This window comes from Astyanax mexicanus, chromosome 5, assembly GCF_023375975.1.
Source record: "Astyanax mexicanus isolate ESR-SI-001 chromosome 5, AstMex3_surface, whole genome shotgun sequence".
Lineage (NCBI taxonomy): Eukaryota > Metazoa > Chordata > Actinopteri > Characiformes > Acestrorhamphidae > Astyanax > Astyanax mexicanus.
Window position 1 is genome coordinate 4,815,753 of NC_064412.1, and position 16,093 is coordinate 4,831,845.

The window sequence follows — 16,093 nt, forward strand, 5'->3', positions numbered from 1 at the left end:
GCGCTGTCCACTCCTGTCTGAAACACTCTGAAACACAGGCGTTTTGTGATGTGGAACACACCCCACCGCCGCCCGTCCTGCGGAGACCTGCACTCGTCTCAAAAACATCCAGTCTGCTCCCCTCCACTGCCAAAATACCCACGCGCCCGGCCTGCAAATGCGAAGCGACTGATGCAACACTAATTCTGATCTGAGTTTATGTAATTTAACATCACCCTCAGGTGAAAGCTCGGCGGCCATATCCCTATCAGAACTTAATTCAGCAGCGACCCAAATCGGGCTTCTCGTGGCAATCCAGCCTGTCACAGGAAATGTTCATCAAACTGCTGGAGCATGTGCCGGGAAAAAAAAATGAACATCTCCTCACCTCCGGGCCTAAAACCTGCAGTTTCATACCAGCAGCACACGCCTGAACAGGACAGTACAGTAGTGGGATTAGAGCAAAAGCTTGCTTTAGAAACAGTACCAGCATGCTTGTTCTGAAAATCACCATCAAACCAAAAAAAATAATTAGATACCACACTATATATAAACGTACAGGGGTTGGACAATGAAACTGAAACACCTGTCATCATTTTAGTGTGGGATTTTAGGTTTCATGGCTACATTGAAGCAGCCTGGTGGCCAATCTTCATTAATTGCACATTGCACCAGTAAGAGCTGTAAGAGTGTGAAGGTTCAATTAGCAGAGTAAGAGCACAGTTTTACTCTAAATATTGCAATGAACACAACATTATGGGTGACATAGCAGAGTTCAAAAGAGGACAAATTGTTGGTGCACGTCTTGCTGGAGCATCTGTGACCAAGACAACAAGTCTTTGTGATGTATCAAGAGCCACGTTATCCAGGGTAATATCAGCATACCACCAAGAAGAACCAACCACATCCAACAGGATTAACTGTGGACGCTGTAAGAGGAAGCTGTCTGAAAGGGATGTGCGGGATGTTCGGATTGCATCCACAAGACAATAGAGACACTAGGCAATAGTGCATTAGTGATGGGGGGGAGATAACAGTAGCTACAAGTATAAACAGAACTCATAGATCAATGGGTAAGATCAACATGACAAATGTAAAAAAGTTTAAAATGAAGCTTAAAAGCTTATTTTTAATCACGGTGTCCTGTCCACTGAAAAAAGTAGATTTTAATCCAGAAAAGTATGATCTAGTATCTATTAAACAGGGTGAGAAATCTAATTTGGTATCATTTGGTATTCTACCGAAAAACTCATAACAGTCTGAGTCTGGTAGCATGTGATGTAAACAATTAGCTATGTGCTAATTCACATTATGTGTTAGCATTAGCATTAATAGCTCCTGTACAAAACAGATGAAACAAACTTTAGAAGCTGCAGTGAAACATGATAAAGGTTGATTCTGACTGATTCTAATTGAGTAAAAGTGTTAAAACTGTATGTTAATGAAAACAGCAGGAACACGTTTAGCTCCTCCTCCGTTAGCGGGTTAGCGTAGCAGTGCTGTGGAGCTGTCCTGCAGATTTTTAAGGGAAGCAGGCCGACGCGAGGCAGTCTCATTACCTGCTTAGTTAAGCAGGCTAATACAGCACTGTGAGCATCGATAATATGTTTTTAGAAATCCAATTTTGTCTTATTGGACGAGACAGAGGATCGATCTGTAGGTTTTAATGTAGTGATGAGGGTTCTGGACGATGTTGATCTCTGGCTGTGAACTCCCGCAGGGGTTATTGTTTACTGTGTGTGTGCAGTAAGTAGTAGTTTCTGTAAAATACGCTTCTATTTCTGTTTTACACTCTATTATTAAATATATGCAACATCTAGATTCATCAGCAGTTTAGTGAGGAGTGTACTCGCTCAGCACAAAGCGCTCTTTGCTCCCTGAGAATATCTCCCTCCGTAAAACAGCAGAGGCAGCAACTCGGTGGCTCTGAGGAGCTACAATTAGTGATGGTATAGGTATTGTTTACAAAGTAATCTGAGTACTGAATAGCCCTTTAAAAAGCTACTTAGTTACTTTATGGAATACTTGATTTTAAAAGTAACCAAGATAGTTACTTTTAAGTTAATTTTGTGTTAATGTTGACTCAACATAACAAAACTCACTTGTGAGTGAAAGTATGTGTGTGTGAGTGTGCGTGTGTGTGTATGTGTGAGATGGAGAGAGAGGGGTGCTCGCTGTGTGTGTGTGTGTGTGAGGTGGATAAAGAGGGGTGCTGGCTGTGTGTGTGTGTGTGTGTATGTCTAAGGTGGAGAAAGGGAGGCTCACAGTGTGTGTGTTTGTGAGGTGGAGAGAGAGGAAGGCTTGCTGTGTGTGTGTGAGTGTGCGTGTGTGTGTATGTGTGAGATGGAGAGAGAGGGGTGCTCGCTGTGTGTGTGTGTGTGTGTGGAGAGAGAGGGCTGCTCGCTGTGTGTATGTGTGTGTATGTGTGTGTGTGTGAGGTGGAGAGAGAGGGGTGCTCACAGTGCGCGTGTGTGTGTGTGTGTGTGTGAGGTGGAGAGAGAGGGGTGCTCACTATGTGTGTGTGTGTGTGTGTGTGTGTGAGGTGGAGAGAGAGGGGTGCTCACTGTGTGTGTGTGTGTGTGTGTGTGTGAGGTGGAGAGAGAGGGGTGCTCACTGTGTGTGTGTGTGTGTGTGTGTGTGTGTGTGTGTGTGTGAGGTGGAGAGAGAGGGGTGCTCACTGTGCGCGTGTGTGTGTGTGTGTGAGGTGGAGAGAGAGGGGTGCTCACTGTGCGCGTGTGTGTGTGTGTGAGGTGGAGAGAGAGGGGTGCTCACTGTGCGCGTGTGTGTGTGTGTGAGGTGGAGAGAGAGGGGTGCTCACTGTGTGTGTGTGTGTGTGTGTGTGTGTGTGTGTTCAGCCTGAGTGCTAGTTTAACTGTAGTTTGTTAGCACGGTAGTTTATGTTGCCATGGTTGCGGCCGACAATTCCGGCAATAAAGCAACAACTGTAAACATATTTCTCATCAATCATTTCATCCTTTCAACTTTCAACACTATAATATATTTTTACTAAGGAAAATGACTTAGATAAGTAATCTGATTACTGGATTAAAAATTGTAACAAAACAGTAGATTACTCATCACTGAAAAAAAGATCAGATTAGAGAGATCACTGGCTACAATGAACCATTTTCCTCCGATATCGACGAATCACACTCTATAGTGCTCTATAGACTGCAGTGGTCCGGTTACTCACCTCCAGAGCTTTCCTCTTGCTGTTCAGCAGCTTGGCGATATCTCGAGCCACTCTCTCCACCAGTTCTTTGGGCGAGTTCCTCTTCACATCAAACTGACTCCGCTTCTCATTATAAATCTGCAGAGAGGAAAGAGTGAAGAACAAGAGTCAACCACCTGACATTCATCCATCAAAGGTCATACACGTCATACAATCATACATTCAAAATACAAAAAATTTCCCCTCAGGGATCAATAAAGTATCTATCTATCTATCTATCTATCTATCTATCTATCTATCTATCTATCTATCTATCTATCTATCTATCTATCTATCTATCTATCTATCTATCTATCTATCTAACAAGTGCAACAGTAATGCTAATAATGCTAGGTGGTTAGTCAAAACTTGCAATGAACTGAACATTAATTGTACATTGCACCAGTAAGAGCAGAGTGTGAAGGTTCAATTAGCAGGGTAAGAGCACAGTTCTGCTCTAAAAAGTTCAAAAGAGGACAAATTGTTGGTGCACGTCTTGCTGGAGCATCTGTGACCAAGACAGCAAGTCTTTGTGATGCATCAAGAGCCACGATATCCAGGGTAATGTCAGCACACCACCAAGAAGCACCAACCACATCCAACAGGATTAACTGTGGACGCTGTAAGAGGAAGCTGTCTGAAAGGGATGTTCGGGTGCTAACCCGGATTGTATCCAAAAAACATAAAACCACGGCTGATCAAATCACGGCAGAATTCAATGTGTACCTCAACTCTCCTGTTTCCACCAGAACTGTCCGTCACCACAATCAATTATTGTGCTCTAAAACCAGGTGTTTCAGTTTCACTGTCTAACCTCTGTATATTTGCTGGCCTATTTTCAAACATAAGGCACATCGGATTATAAGGCGCATTAAAGGAGAACTCCAGTGTAAAATGGACTGGCAGCAATCGTTAGCAGTGCTACTTAGCCGTTGTTAGCGCTAGTAAATGCCGCCTGATAGCGCTAATAATGCTAGGTGGTTAGTCAAAACGTGCAATGAACTGAACAAAGGAGAGGGTATAAATAGACAGAGAAGCAGGTGAAAACAATCAATAGTCAGGTGACTGAGGCCGAGTGAGTGTCATGAGATGATAATCAGAAGTGTCAGCGGCATTCTGGGAAATGGAGTCTGGATCAGCTTGGAAGACAGAGGGAAGCATGACACACATATCGTCACTGTCTAATGAAAAACACTTATCTCCAAAACAGCAATTTTACAGGAGAGAGAAAAACCTTTTAAATTTTCAATGGAAGTCAATGTAAAAAGAGTTTATTTCAGGTCATTTTGAAAAGTTTCTATTGGTCTTTTTTATCAAGAAATATTTGCACAGTTTAAGGGACAGCTTTGTCTGTTCAAATTATGTAGTAAACGAAAAATACAAAAATAAAAAATTTAATAAAATAAAATAAAAAACATTAAGATTGTGAGTGTCTCTGTAAAAAATTACATTTACCACATAGGATTATTCTTAACCTTATTCTGGTGTGTGTGTGTGTGTGTGTGGGGGGGGGGGGGGGGGTCTTTTCTAATCTGTGTTCAGGTTTAGATTTTTTTTTTGGATTTTTCACATCTTCACAAGCACTGTGTGTATAGCATTTTTCTTTGCTTGCTCTGGATTATTATTATAATTATTATTTGTTTGAAAAGAAAATTGATCCACCACTTATGCTTATGTTCAGACCTGTATGCAATTTTGCTGATTTTATTTAATAGGCTGCAATCATGTGTTTTCTGCTGCAGATGCGTGTGCTACAGTTTCTCATTAGGCTGAATGAGATTTTTCAGTAAATTATATTGCTGGTCGACTGGTGGTGACTAGAACCACTCAATACTGAATACTGAACACAGACCTGGTTTAACATAACCTTTGATTTCATTGATTTCATACCCGACACAATCGCTATTTCTACATGTTGTATTACAGCCTATTGGATTTTAAATATTTCACCAGTATTCATTTATCCCTCTCTTCTTAAAATAAAGGAGCTTTAAACAGTATCTCTGGGAATATAAAGGGTTTTAATAGGGTTTGAGACTATAAAATTACTTTTATTACCTTTAAATTGTTAAATAACCTTTAACTTGACTTGTTTATTTAAAACTACAGTGTGTGTGCTACAGAACCAATTTAATTAATTAATATAATAATGATATAATAGCACAAAAATAATAAATTACTGTTGGAATAACTATTCTTACGAGTCATTTTAAGACAGTATTTAATGTCAAAAATGTAAATACTTTTTTGCCATTGATATAATGAGTTTTTTTTTTTGTGTAATTATTATAAAAAAGTCTTCAAAATGTTTTTTTTTAATCAGATTTAATCATTATATTTGTCTGATATTAAGTGTTATTATATAAATGGATATTATCATAATATAATAACATACTTATGCAATAATACATTACATTTAAAGAGAAAATAAACTTGTATTGGAACTGGAATATAGCCATATTAAAATACTGTAAAAAAAAAAAAAAACAAACAATACCAGCGTGTTCAGTATAATAATAATAATAATAGGTAATACAGCTCTGAAAAAATAAAAAGAGACCACTTCAGTTTCTGAATCAGTTTCTCTGGTTTTGCTATTTATAGGTTTATGTTTGAGTAAAATGAACATTGTTGTTTTATTCTATAAACTACAGACAACATTTCTCCCAAATTACAAATAAAAATATTGTCATTTAGAGCATTTATTTACAGAAAATAAGAAATGGCTGAAATAACAAAAAGATGCAGAACTTTCAGACCTCAAATAATGCAAAGAAAACAAGTTCATATTCATAAAGTTTTAAGCGTTCAGAAATCAATATTTGGTGGAGTATATATTTGTTTTTTAATTACAGTTTCTATGCATCTTGGCATCATGTTCTCCTCCACCAGTCTTACACACTGCTTTTGGATAACTGTATGCTGCTTTACTCCTGGTGCAAAAATTCAAGCAGTTCAGTTTGGATTGATGGCTTGCGTTCATCCAACTTCCTCTTGATTATATTCCAGAGGTTTTTAAGTGGTCATTTATTTTTTTTTCCAGAGCTGCATATAATAGCTAATAAAATAACACTTTAAGCAGCTGTATATTTATATTTTTGAGCTGCTAATATGAGCAGAAATAGCTGGTAAAGGGATGGAGGAGCTGCTGACGGAGGTGAAGGACAGCAGAGCAGTGGAGGAGGAGGATTTAAGGCTCAGACAGTCTTCAGCATGTCAGCGATTTCCATTTGATTTACAGGCAGGAAGTCTGCAGCCTCCTGTCTGACTCAGCAACACGCGCTGTAGTCCACAGCAGCCACGCAGCCCAGGGGACTCCCACTTATCCCCATCTCCCCCGGGACTCCGTTACCCACAAATCCCTCTCTGTCAGAGTGAACGCTGGGTAAAGAGAGCCGGTGGCGGTTTCTGTGACCAAGAAAAGAAACAGGGTCTGTTCACGAGCATCACGAGACACACACTCCGAGCTGTAGCCTATAATAATACTGAGCGCTCAGAGCTAGCAGGGTTAGCTTACAGCTATACAGCAGCTCTGATACACAGGATGAGTAAAGAGTAGCATCATCTCTATCTGTTGTATCTGTAGTAGATGAATCCATGACTGAGGATGAGCTGATTAAAACTGATATCAGATATTTTTAATGTGAAGTACATACAGTACAGTGACGGAAATAATTATTTGACATTTTAACAGTGAGAGATAGAATAATGGGGGGTGCTATATCTCATCGTTAAAAATAATATCTCCAATTTTTTTTTCAATATGGTGAACGATATTATACCCTAACATATGCTGCCATATCACCCACCCCTAATTATCATATGAGGGTACTACTTTTTATGTTTTTAGCAACAAAAAAAAAAAAATCACACTGTTCTCATTTTCCATTTTATATCTACTAGAGACTATATTAGATTATATATGTCCAGTATCATTTATTTTACTTTAATCCTGGATATATGAAGATATTATAGTATTTGGATTGCATTATTATTAGTACTATGACATTCTGGATCATTGATTTCTGTTACAAATCTGATAAATTTCTTGTATTTTTTAAAATCTCAGTTAAAGGTGTGCCATGTTATATTGCATACAAAAAGAAAATGTAATATTAATTTTGTTGCAGTAGTGTGTTTGTGAAATATATATATATATATATATATATATATATATAATTCAGTATTTCGTGATATAGCCAAGAGTATCGTTATCGTGAAAATATATGAAATGTATATATATATACAGTGCTGCTTGAAAGTATGTGAACTAGTTGAGGAGTTTACATTTTGCTTTTGTTTTACCACGATTCTTTTATTTTATCATCACCGTTTTTTGTATATGAAATGTTAGGTTTATGTCCATCGATTCCATTTACTTATTTTGAGGGAAATGTGTGAGTTGCAAGCAGACTACATAAAACATGGAATCTGAGCATGTGCAAAAGTAAATGAACCACATCTGCACTAGTAAAGTCAGTTAGGTAAAAGACTCAAGTGAAACACATGTAAGTGCTCAAGTAATCAATTAAGCAGACCTAACAAATGAAACATCCTTGGGAAAGGTTTTGAGCCACACTAGTTAAAAGGGAGAGGAAACCAACCAAACCACTGTTGTGTCAAGGTATAAGAAAAAGATAAACAATGCCGAAAGGAAAGGAGACATCAGGAAGAACATGGTGACAGTCCATCAGTCTGGGGAAAGCTACAAGACAGTCTCCAAAAGATTCCAGCTTCATCCATCCACTGTAAGACAAATCATTTACAAATGGAGGGCACTCAGCATCACCGCAACTCTGCCCAGAAGTGGACGGCCATCAAAACTTACACTAAGAAGCACCAGAAAAATAATAATGCAGGTAAAGGCCAACCCACGCATCACCTCCAGAGAGTTGCAGACCTCTCTGTCAGCATCTGGGATAAATGTACATGAGTCTACAATCAGGTGAAATATTAATAAACATGGCAATAATGGGAGAGTTGCTAGAAGGAAGCCTCTGCTCTCAATAAAGAACAAAGTTGCCCGTTTAAACTTTGCCAGAGAGCACTTGGACAAACTAGAGGCTTTCTAGAAGTCCATTCTCTGCATGGATGAGTCCAAACTTGAACTATTTGGCCACAATCACAGATGCCTTGTTTGGAGAAAAGTCAACACTGCATTTAAAGAGAAGAACCTCCTCCCAAGAGTGAAGCATGGTGGTGGAAATGTTAAAGTCTGGGCCTGCTTTTCTGCCTCCTGACCTGGATGATGACTTCATATTATCCAGGGAATCTTCAATTCCCAGGGCTATCAACAAATTATTGACCAGAATCTCCTGCCATTGGTCAGGGTGTTGAAGCTCGGATTGAAATGGACTATGCAACAAGACAACGACCCAAAGCATTCCAGCAAAACTACCAAGGAATGGCTTAAGAGAAAGAAGATTTGCACTCTGGATTGGCCCGGTCAATGTCCGGACCTCAATCCCATAGAAATGCTGTGGCAAGATCTGAAGCGGGCGCTATATGCCAGATGACCTTCGAGACTTTCTTAACTGGCAGAGTGTTGCAAGGAAGAGTGGACAAAAATCCCAAAAAGCAGATGTGAGACTCGTTTGTGGTTACAGAAGACGTTTTGTTGAAGTAATGGCTACAAAAAGAGGTGCCACAAGCTACAAACTAAAAGAGTTCACATACTTTTGCACTTGCCAGATTTTCATTTTTGTCAGAGATAAAATACTTTTGTTGAACAAATAATGAAATTATATAGATATTTTTTCTTTGTGTCCCTTTTTTGAAAGGTCTGCTTTACATTTTGTGATTTACATGTTCATGTCATATGATTATTATAATTTTTCTTTAGAAAACAATGACTATGTTTGGGTGGTTCACAAACTTTCAAGCAGCACTGTATATATTTATATTATATATATTTCATTTATATATTAAATACCATGAAATATCGTGATATTATTTTAATAGAATCCATAAAATCACGTTGTATAAATTCTATAAATGTATTTGCATTTGGCAGAGAGAAATTAGTATTTGATCTTCTTTCCAACCATTAAGAGTGTGAGGCTCCATGCAAAATCTCACCTGGTGGGGTATACTTAATCATGAGAAAGGTGAAAGATCAGCCTAAAACTACATGAGGGGAAGTTCTTAATGATCTCAAGGTAGCTGGGACCACAGCCACTGTTAGCTCTCTCGTTTTAGACCTTGTTTTGTGTTTATCAACCCTGATTCTTGTCTGCCCTCGGATCCTGCCTTGCCATGTATGACCTCGGGACTGTGTTTTGTTTATGGTATGTTATCTCCTTATTGCTGCTGTTTACTGGTGTTGATCTTGTTTTGTCTGACTACCAGTTTGTCTTATACTTTTATCAATAAAGTATATTTTGATTTGCATCTGTGTATGTCTGAGATCTGCTCTATTATGACACAATTATTTATAGAATGCTTATTTACAGCATCTGACACTGTCCCTGTTCATTACAGGGTGATTTAGATAAATTGGCAATTTCCTTTTTTCAGAAGGTTGTGTGTAGAGATGTTCATTTGGAGCATTTTTGACAGTTTTATTTCCGTAGATTTTAAATAGCTGTTCATATTAATATCAGAATAATATTCTATTTTAGTGATCTATAGGCGAGCCGTGAATCTTGAAGCATGATTTAGAGCGCATCAGTATGTCTTTGCTATCATAACGACGGGAAAAGTACACCTTGTGCGGCTTGAAATGTGCAAAGGGCATATACTAATTATTTTAATTAATCATGGATGTGGTTAATTTTGGGCATAATGTAAAATATCAAGCAGTGTGTCACTCGCCATTCTTTCCTTTTAAGAGTCGGGTGAGCTCTGTCTTTGGTGGATTGCTATTTTAATGGCGCAGCTACCTGGACGTGTCCAACGTTTCTCAGCAGAGGAAACTGAGCTGGTTGTTCATGCTATTTTATATTCTGTTAATAGGTATAATAAGTATAAGTTGGGTTTCCATGTTGACTGCTGTCAAGGTTTTATTCAGTCAGTGGTGCACCTGTGTTTTCTGTCGCTAAGATAGCATTACACCAGAAATTTACCTGAACACACCTCATTCTCATTTTCAGAACACCACCCCCATCGGCATAGATATATTCAGAAGCAACATTGCTATTTGAATGATGCAGGAGGGAGGCTTAAAGGTTAGCATCTTGAGCATCACAAGGTACCTTACAAAGGGGCGCTAAAAAAAACGTATTGCAATATAATTTTTTGTCTGTATCGTCCAGCCCTAGATACTTGGACTAGATCTCTTGGCAGAAACACTCAATCAGGACACTCCTTATCATTAATTGTGAATGAGGGCAGCGTACGCTAATCTGCTAATGCACCACGCTGCTATTTCTGACAGGACGGCGGAAAGAAACGGATGTGCCTCCGTAGCCTAGATTTTAAACTGTGCTGCTCATTATTTCGGGACACAATTATCAAGCCCTGGCAAAAAGTCATTAGGGTGCTGAAAAAATAGACCATGGGCACACACACACACACAGTTACACACACACACATACACACACACACACTCTGAGAAGCGTATGTGGAGTAAGCCATTACGCGACTCCAACAAAAATACATAAAAGGCTAATATCAGAGAGCGCTGATATCAAATTGACTGGAGACGAGCCCCCCTGCCTTTTAAAAGCCTGCTTCTCCAAATGCCTTCAAATTTGTTTCTGAATCAATATTCACTCCTTTAATGAGCGCTCTGGGCTTTCCACACCCAACTCCAGTGAGGAGACGAGGAGAAACGCTGCGGCGGCTCATTCTGGGTCATCCAATTCCAATTCTCATTGCACAAGTGCAGCAGAGTCTATAGTGAACTCGTGGAGTAACATTTTTGAGAAATCAGTGATCCACATATTTTACACCCGATTCCGATTCTTTGAAAAATATGTGATCTGCCCCGATTTCCGATCACATGATCAGAACGGGGACTTCCCTATTAAATATTCTATAATCTGTCCAGGATAGGATCTGTTCATTTACTTAGTTTAATTAGATTTAGATTCACTGAGCTAGCTACACGAACGCTAAACTCTATAAATATTTGCTATTGTACCACAGTTAGTTCTGCCCCTGCAATGTGATTGGCTGAGAGGCGTTATATGAGTGCCGTTATCAGCTGGTAATGCACTGTAACCGAAGCTCTGTATGTATTACTCCGCCACATACAGGCAACCTAGTAACGATTCAGCACTTACAAACCAAATACAAACCAAATGCCATGTCATTAAATCCACAAATAAATAAGCCCAGCGATTCGAAAATACATATTATTACACACATTATCAGCAATCAATATCAGTTTAAGAGTTATTATTATTAAAATAAAATCTTAAGTGTATATGTTTTCCAGTTAAAATATGGTATTTTAAGCTGAATATAAAATAGGGGATCCTTGTAATTGTGCAGGTCTTGCCGCTTTAATTCTTAAAAAAAAAAAAAATTATTTCAGTCAAAGAGCGCTGGACTTTAATCTACACAGATTTCTTTCCTGAAAACTGTTTATTTACAGTACGCTTAGATTTCAACAATTTTGACTAAAATGGCAAAAATTGAGGCCACCATGCTAACCTAGCAACAATGCAGCGCTTACAAACCAAACAGCGCAGCTACAAACAGAGCAGCAATGGAACTATTTTAACTGGCGGAATTTTTATAACCAAAAACATCGTATTTTCTCTTCCTCTTTAACTCAAACTCTTTAAATAAACACTGATAATGGAACTGTGGTATAATCACAATAATACACTTGAGGTTCATGCTATAATATGTAATATTGGCACTGCTGTGCTGATCTACAGTACAGCAGTGCCAATATTACACCTTATAGCACAAACCTTGAGTGTATTATTGCTTAAATATACTACACATAGTGTGTGTGGTAGAAACTGGGTGGAGGGAGTAACAGGAGGTGAGGGTCTGCTGTCTTCACTTGGCCAACAGATCTGCTGCCCTGGGCCAACACACACACACACACACACACACACATTCTGCACTGATCCAGAGAGAATGACAAGACACCCAATCCAGCCCAATATGCTTCCACTGGTATTTAAACACTACACACACTTAAGAACATGCTGGATGCCATACACACTCACTCATACAGGAAGAAATAAAATAAAAAAATCAGTGCAATTAAACAGATTTCTACCTAAAAATGATTAAGAATAAAAGCAGAAACAAAAAAATAAAGCATGTTAACTTAGATCTTGATGTTCACTGACTCTTAATCTTAATCTCTGATCCTCACTCTGCATTTATCTACTGTCACTTTAATCGTCCATCAATTTTTCTAGTTCGTCCACGTCCAGGATTAGAGGTTAGCTATAGTGTAGTGCTGTTTGATATGAGGATAAATATCGTGGGGATGATAGAAAAGTGTTTATCGCGCTACTTATCTTCTATCGTCCCAATCATTTCTACAGTAATTTCATCATATATTCATGCAAATATATAAAGTAGGCTACGATGAAATGTATTGGCGTGGTCACTTTGCATAAACTCGGTTTATATAAGTGAAAATAAAGTAATCTTCGCAAAAAAAAAAGCTTCATAATGTGGTTTTGCGACGTGACGCTGCTTTACGTTATTTGACGGATACTTAAAAAAATGTTAATTGAGTTTATTATGATAACGGAATTTAAATACCTGTGTAATTTTGAAAAAAATAGCTACTGCATCTACCTCATCTGTTTTCATTATATATATATATATATATATATATATATATATATATATGCACTAAAAGGTAGTAATTCTCATTTGTAAAAGTTTGGTTTAATGTCACTTTGAAATAAAGTTGGAAACAAATTAAGAAATTATTTAATTTGTCATATTTTTCAAAGAGTAATTGAAAACATACTCAAATGTGGTATATCTTGATATATATATATCGTTATGTTGGTACCACTTTAAAATAAGACTACCTTTATAAAGGGTTTATAAATTATTTACTATACGTTTATTAATGGTTACTAATTAGGTTGTAAATGCCTTAAAAATCATTAATAATCAGTTATAACACATTCGTAGAAAGGGCAACAATCACCTGTAGTTTGCCAAATACTGAAGCCACAGCCATCTATACTGTTGCCCTTTCTACGTATGTGTTATAACTGATTATTAATGATTTTTAAGGCATTTACAGCCTAATTAGTAACCATTAATAAACTAATTGTAAACCATTTATAAACCCTTTATAAAGGTAGTCTTATTTTAAAGTGGTACCAAAAATTCCATATCGTGATTGATGATTTTTCCCATATCGCCCAGCACTACTATAGTGTAAGAGCTGTAACATGATTCATTCTTTATGACGTTGCTCTCAGTGGACAGAGGGAATTTAAGATCTCTGGAGACCAAATGAACCAAATTAATATACAGACTTCTACCTGAACATGAACACAAAAGCGAGCAAGAACAAAACATGAAAGCAACACTGGCGGCATCTTAATATAGAGTCTGTTGTTTACCAACTTTTAATCCCTCACTCAGCATTTATCTACTCTCACTTTAATCTTCCATTAATCAAAATTTACATTCCATCCACATCCAGGGAGGTTAGCTACAGTGTAAGAGATATACAATTCTTCATTCTGATGCTGTTTCAAGTGAACACATAAAAAAAAAAGGTTTCTAAAGACTGTCTATTAAAATTTTTGGACTATTTTCAGATGTTCCTTTTTTTCTTGCTATAAATGATTCAGAAAATCTGAATTATACTTCTGTTATGAATCGAATAAATGTGTGTATATCTGTGCTTCACCTCCCATTAAAAACACTGTGTTTAAAAAGCCCAGCAACATGTTTTCACCGTACACTGCACAGATATACGCACGTTTTGGTGCGTGTAGGTTTGTGCCTGTGTGAAACCAAACCAAACAGAGGGAGAAACGCTCCAAATAAACTCATAAACTCATCAACTGATCCGGACCATCGAAACTTTCACACCTACAGGTGTAAAAACGCCAGAAGAAAGTCAATGGGAGTTATACTTCCATTATGAACCGAATAAATATGCAGACTTCTACCTGAACATGAACACAAAGCCATGCAAGAACAATACATAAAAATAAAACACTGGCGGCATTTTAATATAGAGTCTGTTGTTCTCTAACTCTTAATCCCTCACTCAGCGTTTATCTACAGTCGCTGCAATAATCACAGCCCGCCTGTTCCACTGTCATTTTGGCACCTTGACGGCTATTTACCGCCTCTAAACACTTCATTACCGTCCAAATCATTCCGGGCGGCTACCACGTGCCTCGTGTGACCTTGTGATTCTGTTGTCTTTTTTTTTTTCCTCCTCTTCTTCATGCGAGGTAGATTTGTTTGTTTGTTTGTTTGCTTCGCGTCGGCCGGGTGTCTGAGGGAGAAGCGGCTCGGCTTATCGGGCCGTGAAAGCAGACCGGTGACAGAGACAGATGCTGCGTCATTAAGGAATATTAGTGGACTCCGCCAAGCAGACAGCAACATCCAGCCAGCCCGTGGAACAGTTCAATAAAACAGAGGGAAAGAAAGAGAGAGAGAGAGAGAGAGAGAGAGAGAGAGAGAGAGAGAGAGTAGACTAAGTGAAGGAATGGTAAAAGAGCAGAGCTGGGAGTGATACAGCTTGGAGGAAGAGTGAAAGCACAAGAGCACAACAGAAAAGAAAAGTTCAATACTCGTCTGACAGAACGGAAAGGTCTAAGAGACGCCAGTGACAAGAAACATGCATAACACCAAGCTTAGCCTGAAAGGCTAGAGACAAACAGGCTAATAAAAACTGACATCCATCCGTCAAGCACGAGGCGGCCGATCGACATTATTATTGGAAAACAGGTTTCACTACATTTCACACAAATCGCCAAACAGAAAACAGCTCCTGAATGAATGGATGGATGGATGAATGGAAGGAAGTAAGACAGCACTCACACAGCTTTCCATCCTTCCCAATGTTCACACTATGCTTCCAGCACCGGGGGATGAAGGTTATGTGATTTTCTTCTGAGAGTCACATGAATGTAACCACACACACTCCGTAGAATTCACAATACATACAGTGGTATTAAAAATGCTGGGCACCCCTGATAATTGTCATAAATTTTCCTTCATAAATCATTGGCTGTTTGGAGCAAATTCTTGAACATGTCTAATTTAGTTTTAAGGATTTTTGCACACTTTCTGTAAATCCTATTAACTTCATTTCACTTCTCAAATATCACTGTGTTCCTCTGCTATATGATATATAAGAAAAAGAGACCACTTAATGATGTTTTTCCTTGATTTAACCAAATTGATAATTAATAATCAAGAATAAGATGGATGATCGCAAGCCATCAAACCAAGCTGAAGTGCCTGAATTTTTGCACCACGAGTAAAGCAGCATAAAGTTATCCAAAAGCAGTGTGTGTCACACCTTAGCCCATGTCTGTCTTGTGTTTCTCCCTCATTTGGTCTCTTGTGCTCCTGCCCCTCTGTTTTCCTGTCATGTTTCCCAGCCATGTGCTTTTGTTGTGTTTTGGTCCTGTCTCCGCCCTAGCCCCACCCTGTCATTAGTTATTTGTAACCCCGCCCCCTCTTGATTGATCCTCAGGTATTTCCAGTTTCCTGTTCCCTCCTCTTGTATATAAGCCCCTTTGTTTCAAGCCTTCTTTGTCTAGTCTTTTGTTGGTTTGTTTGCCATCTGTGGTCTTGTGAGGTTTGTTGTGTCTCATGCTGTTTGTTAGATTCCTGTTTTCAAGTTTAGCCTTCTTTAGTTTTGTATCCAGTATAACTTTGGTTTAACATGTTTGTTTGTTAGTTTGTTTTAGTTTGTTTATTTAATCAATTGAATTATATTCTGCACTTACGTCCATCCCCTTCTCATCCCTAACAGTGTGTAAGACTGGTGGA

General features: G+C 38.4%; 2 protein-coding genes across 5 annotated transcripts in view; both read right to left on the reverse strand.

The window, feature by feature from the left end:
- cacna2d2a (calcium channel, voltage-dependent, alpha 2/delta subunit 2a) overlaps positions 1 to 16,093 on the reverse strand; it is a 412,063-nt gene that overhangs the window by 279,831 nt on the left and 116,139 nt on the right. For all 4 annotated transcript variants that reach the window (XM_049479460.1, XM_049479459.1, XM_049479458.1 and 1 more), the window contains exon 3: positions 3,173 to 3,289. In XM_049479460.1, coding sequence (XP_049335417.1) covers positions 3,173 to 3,289 — 117 coding nt within the window. The remainder of the gene's footprint in view (positions 1 to 3,172; positions 3,290 to 16,093) is intronic.
- Positions 1 to 16,093, reverse strand: part of rps10 (ribosomal protein S10) — a 532,411-nt gene that overhangs the window by 157,756 nt on the left and 358,562 nt on the right. The window lies entirely within an intron of this gene.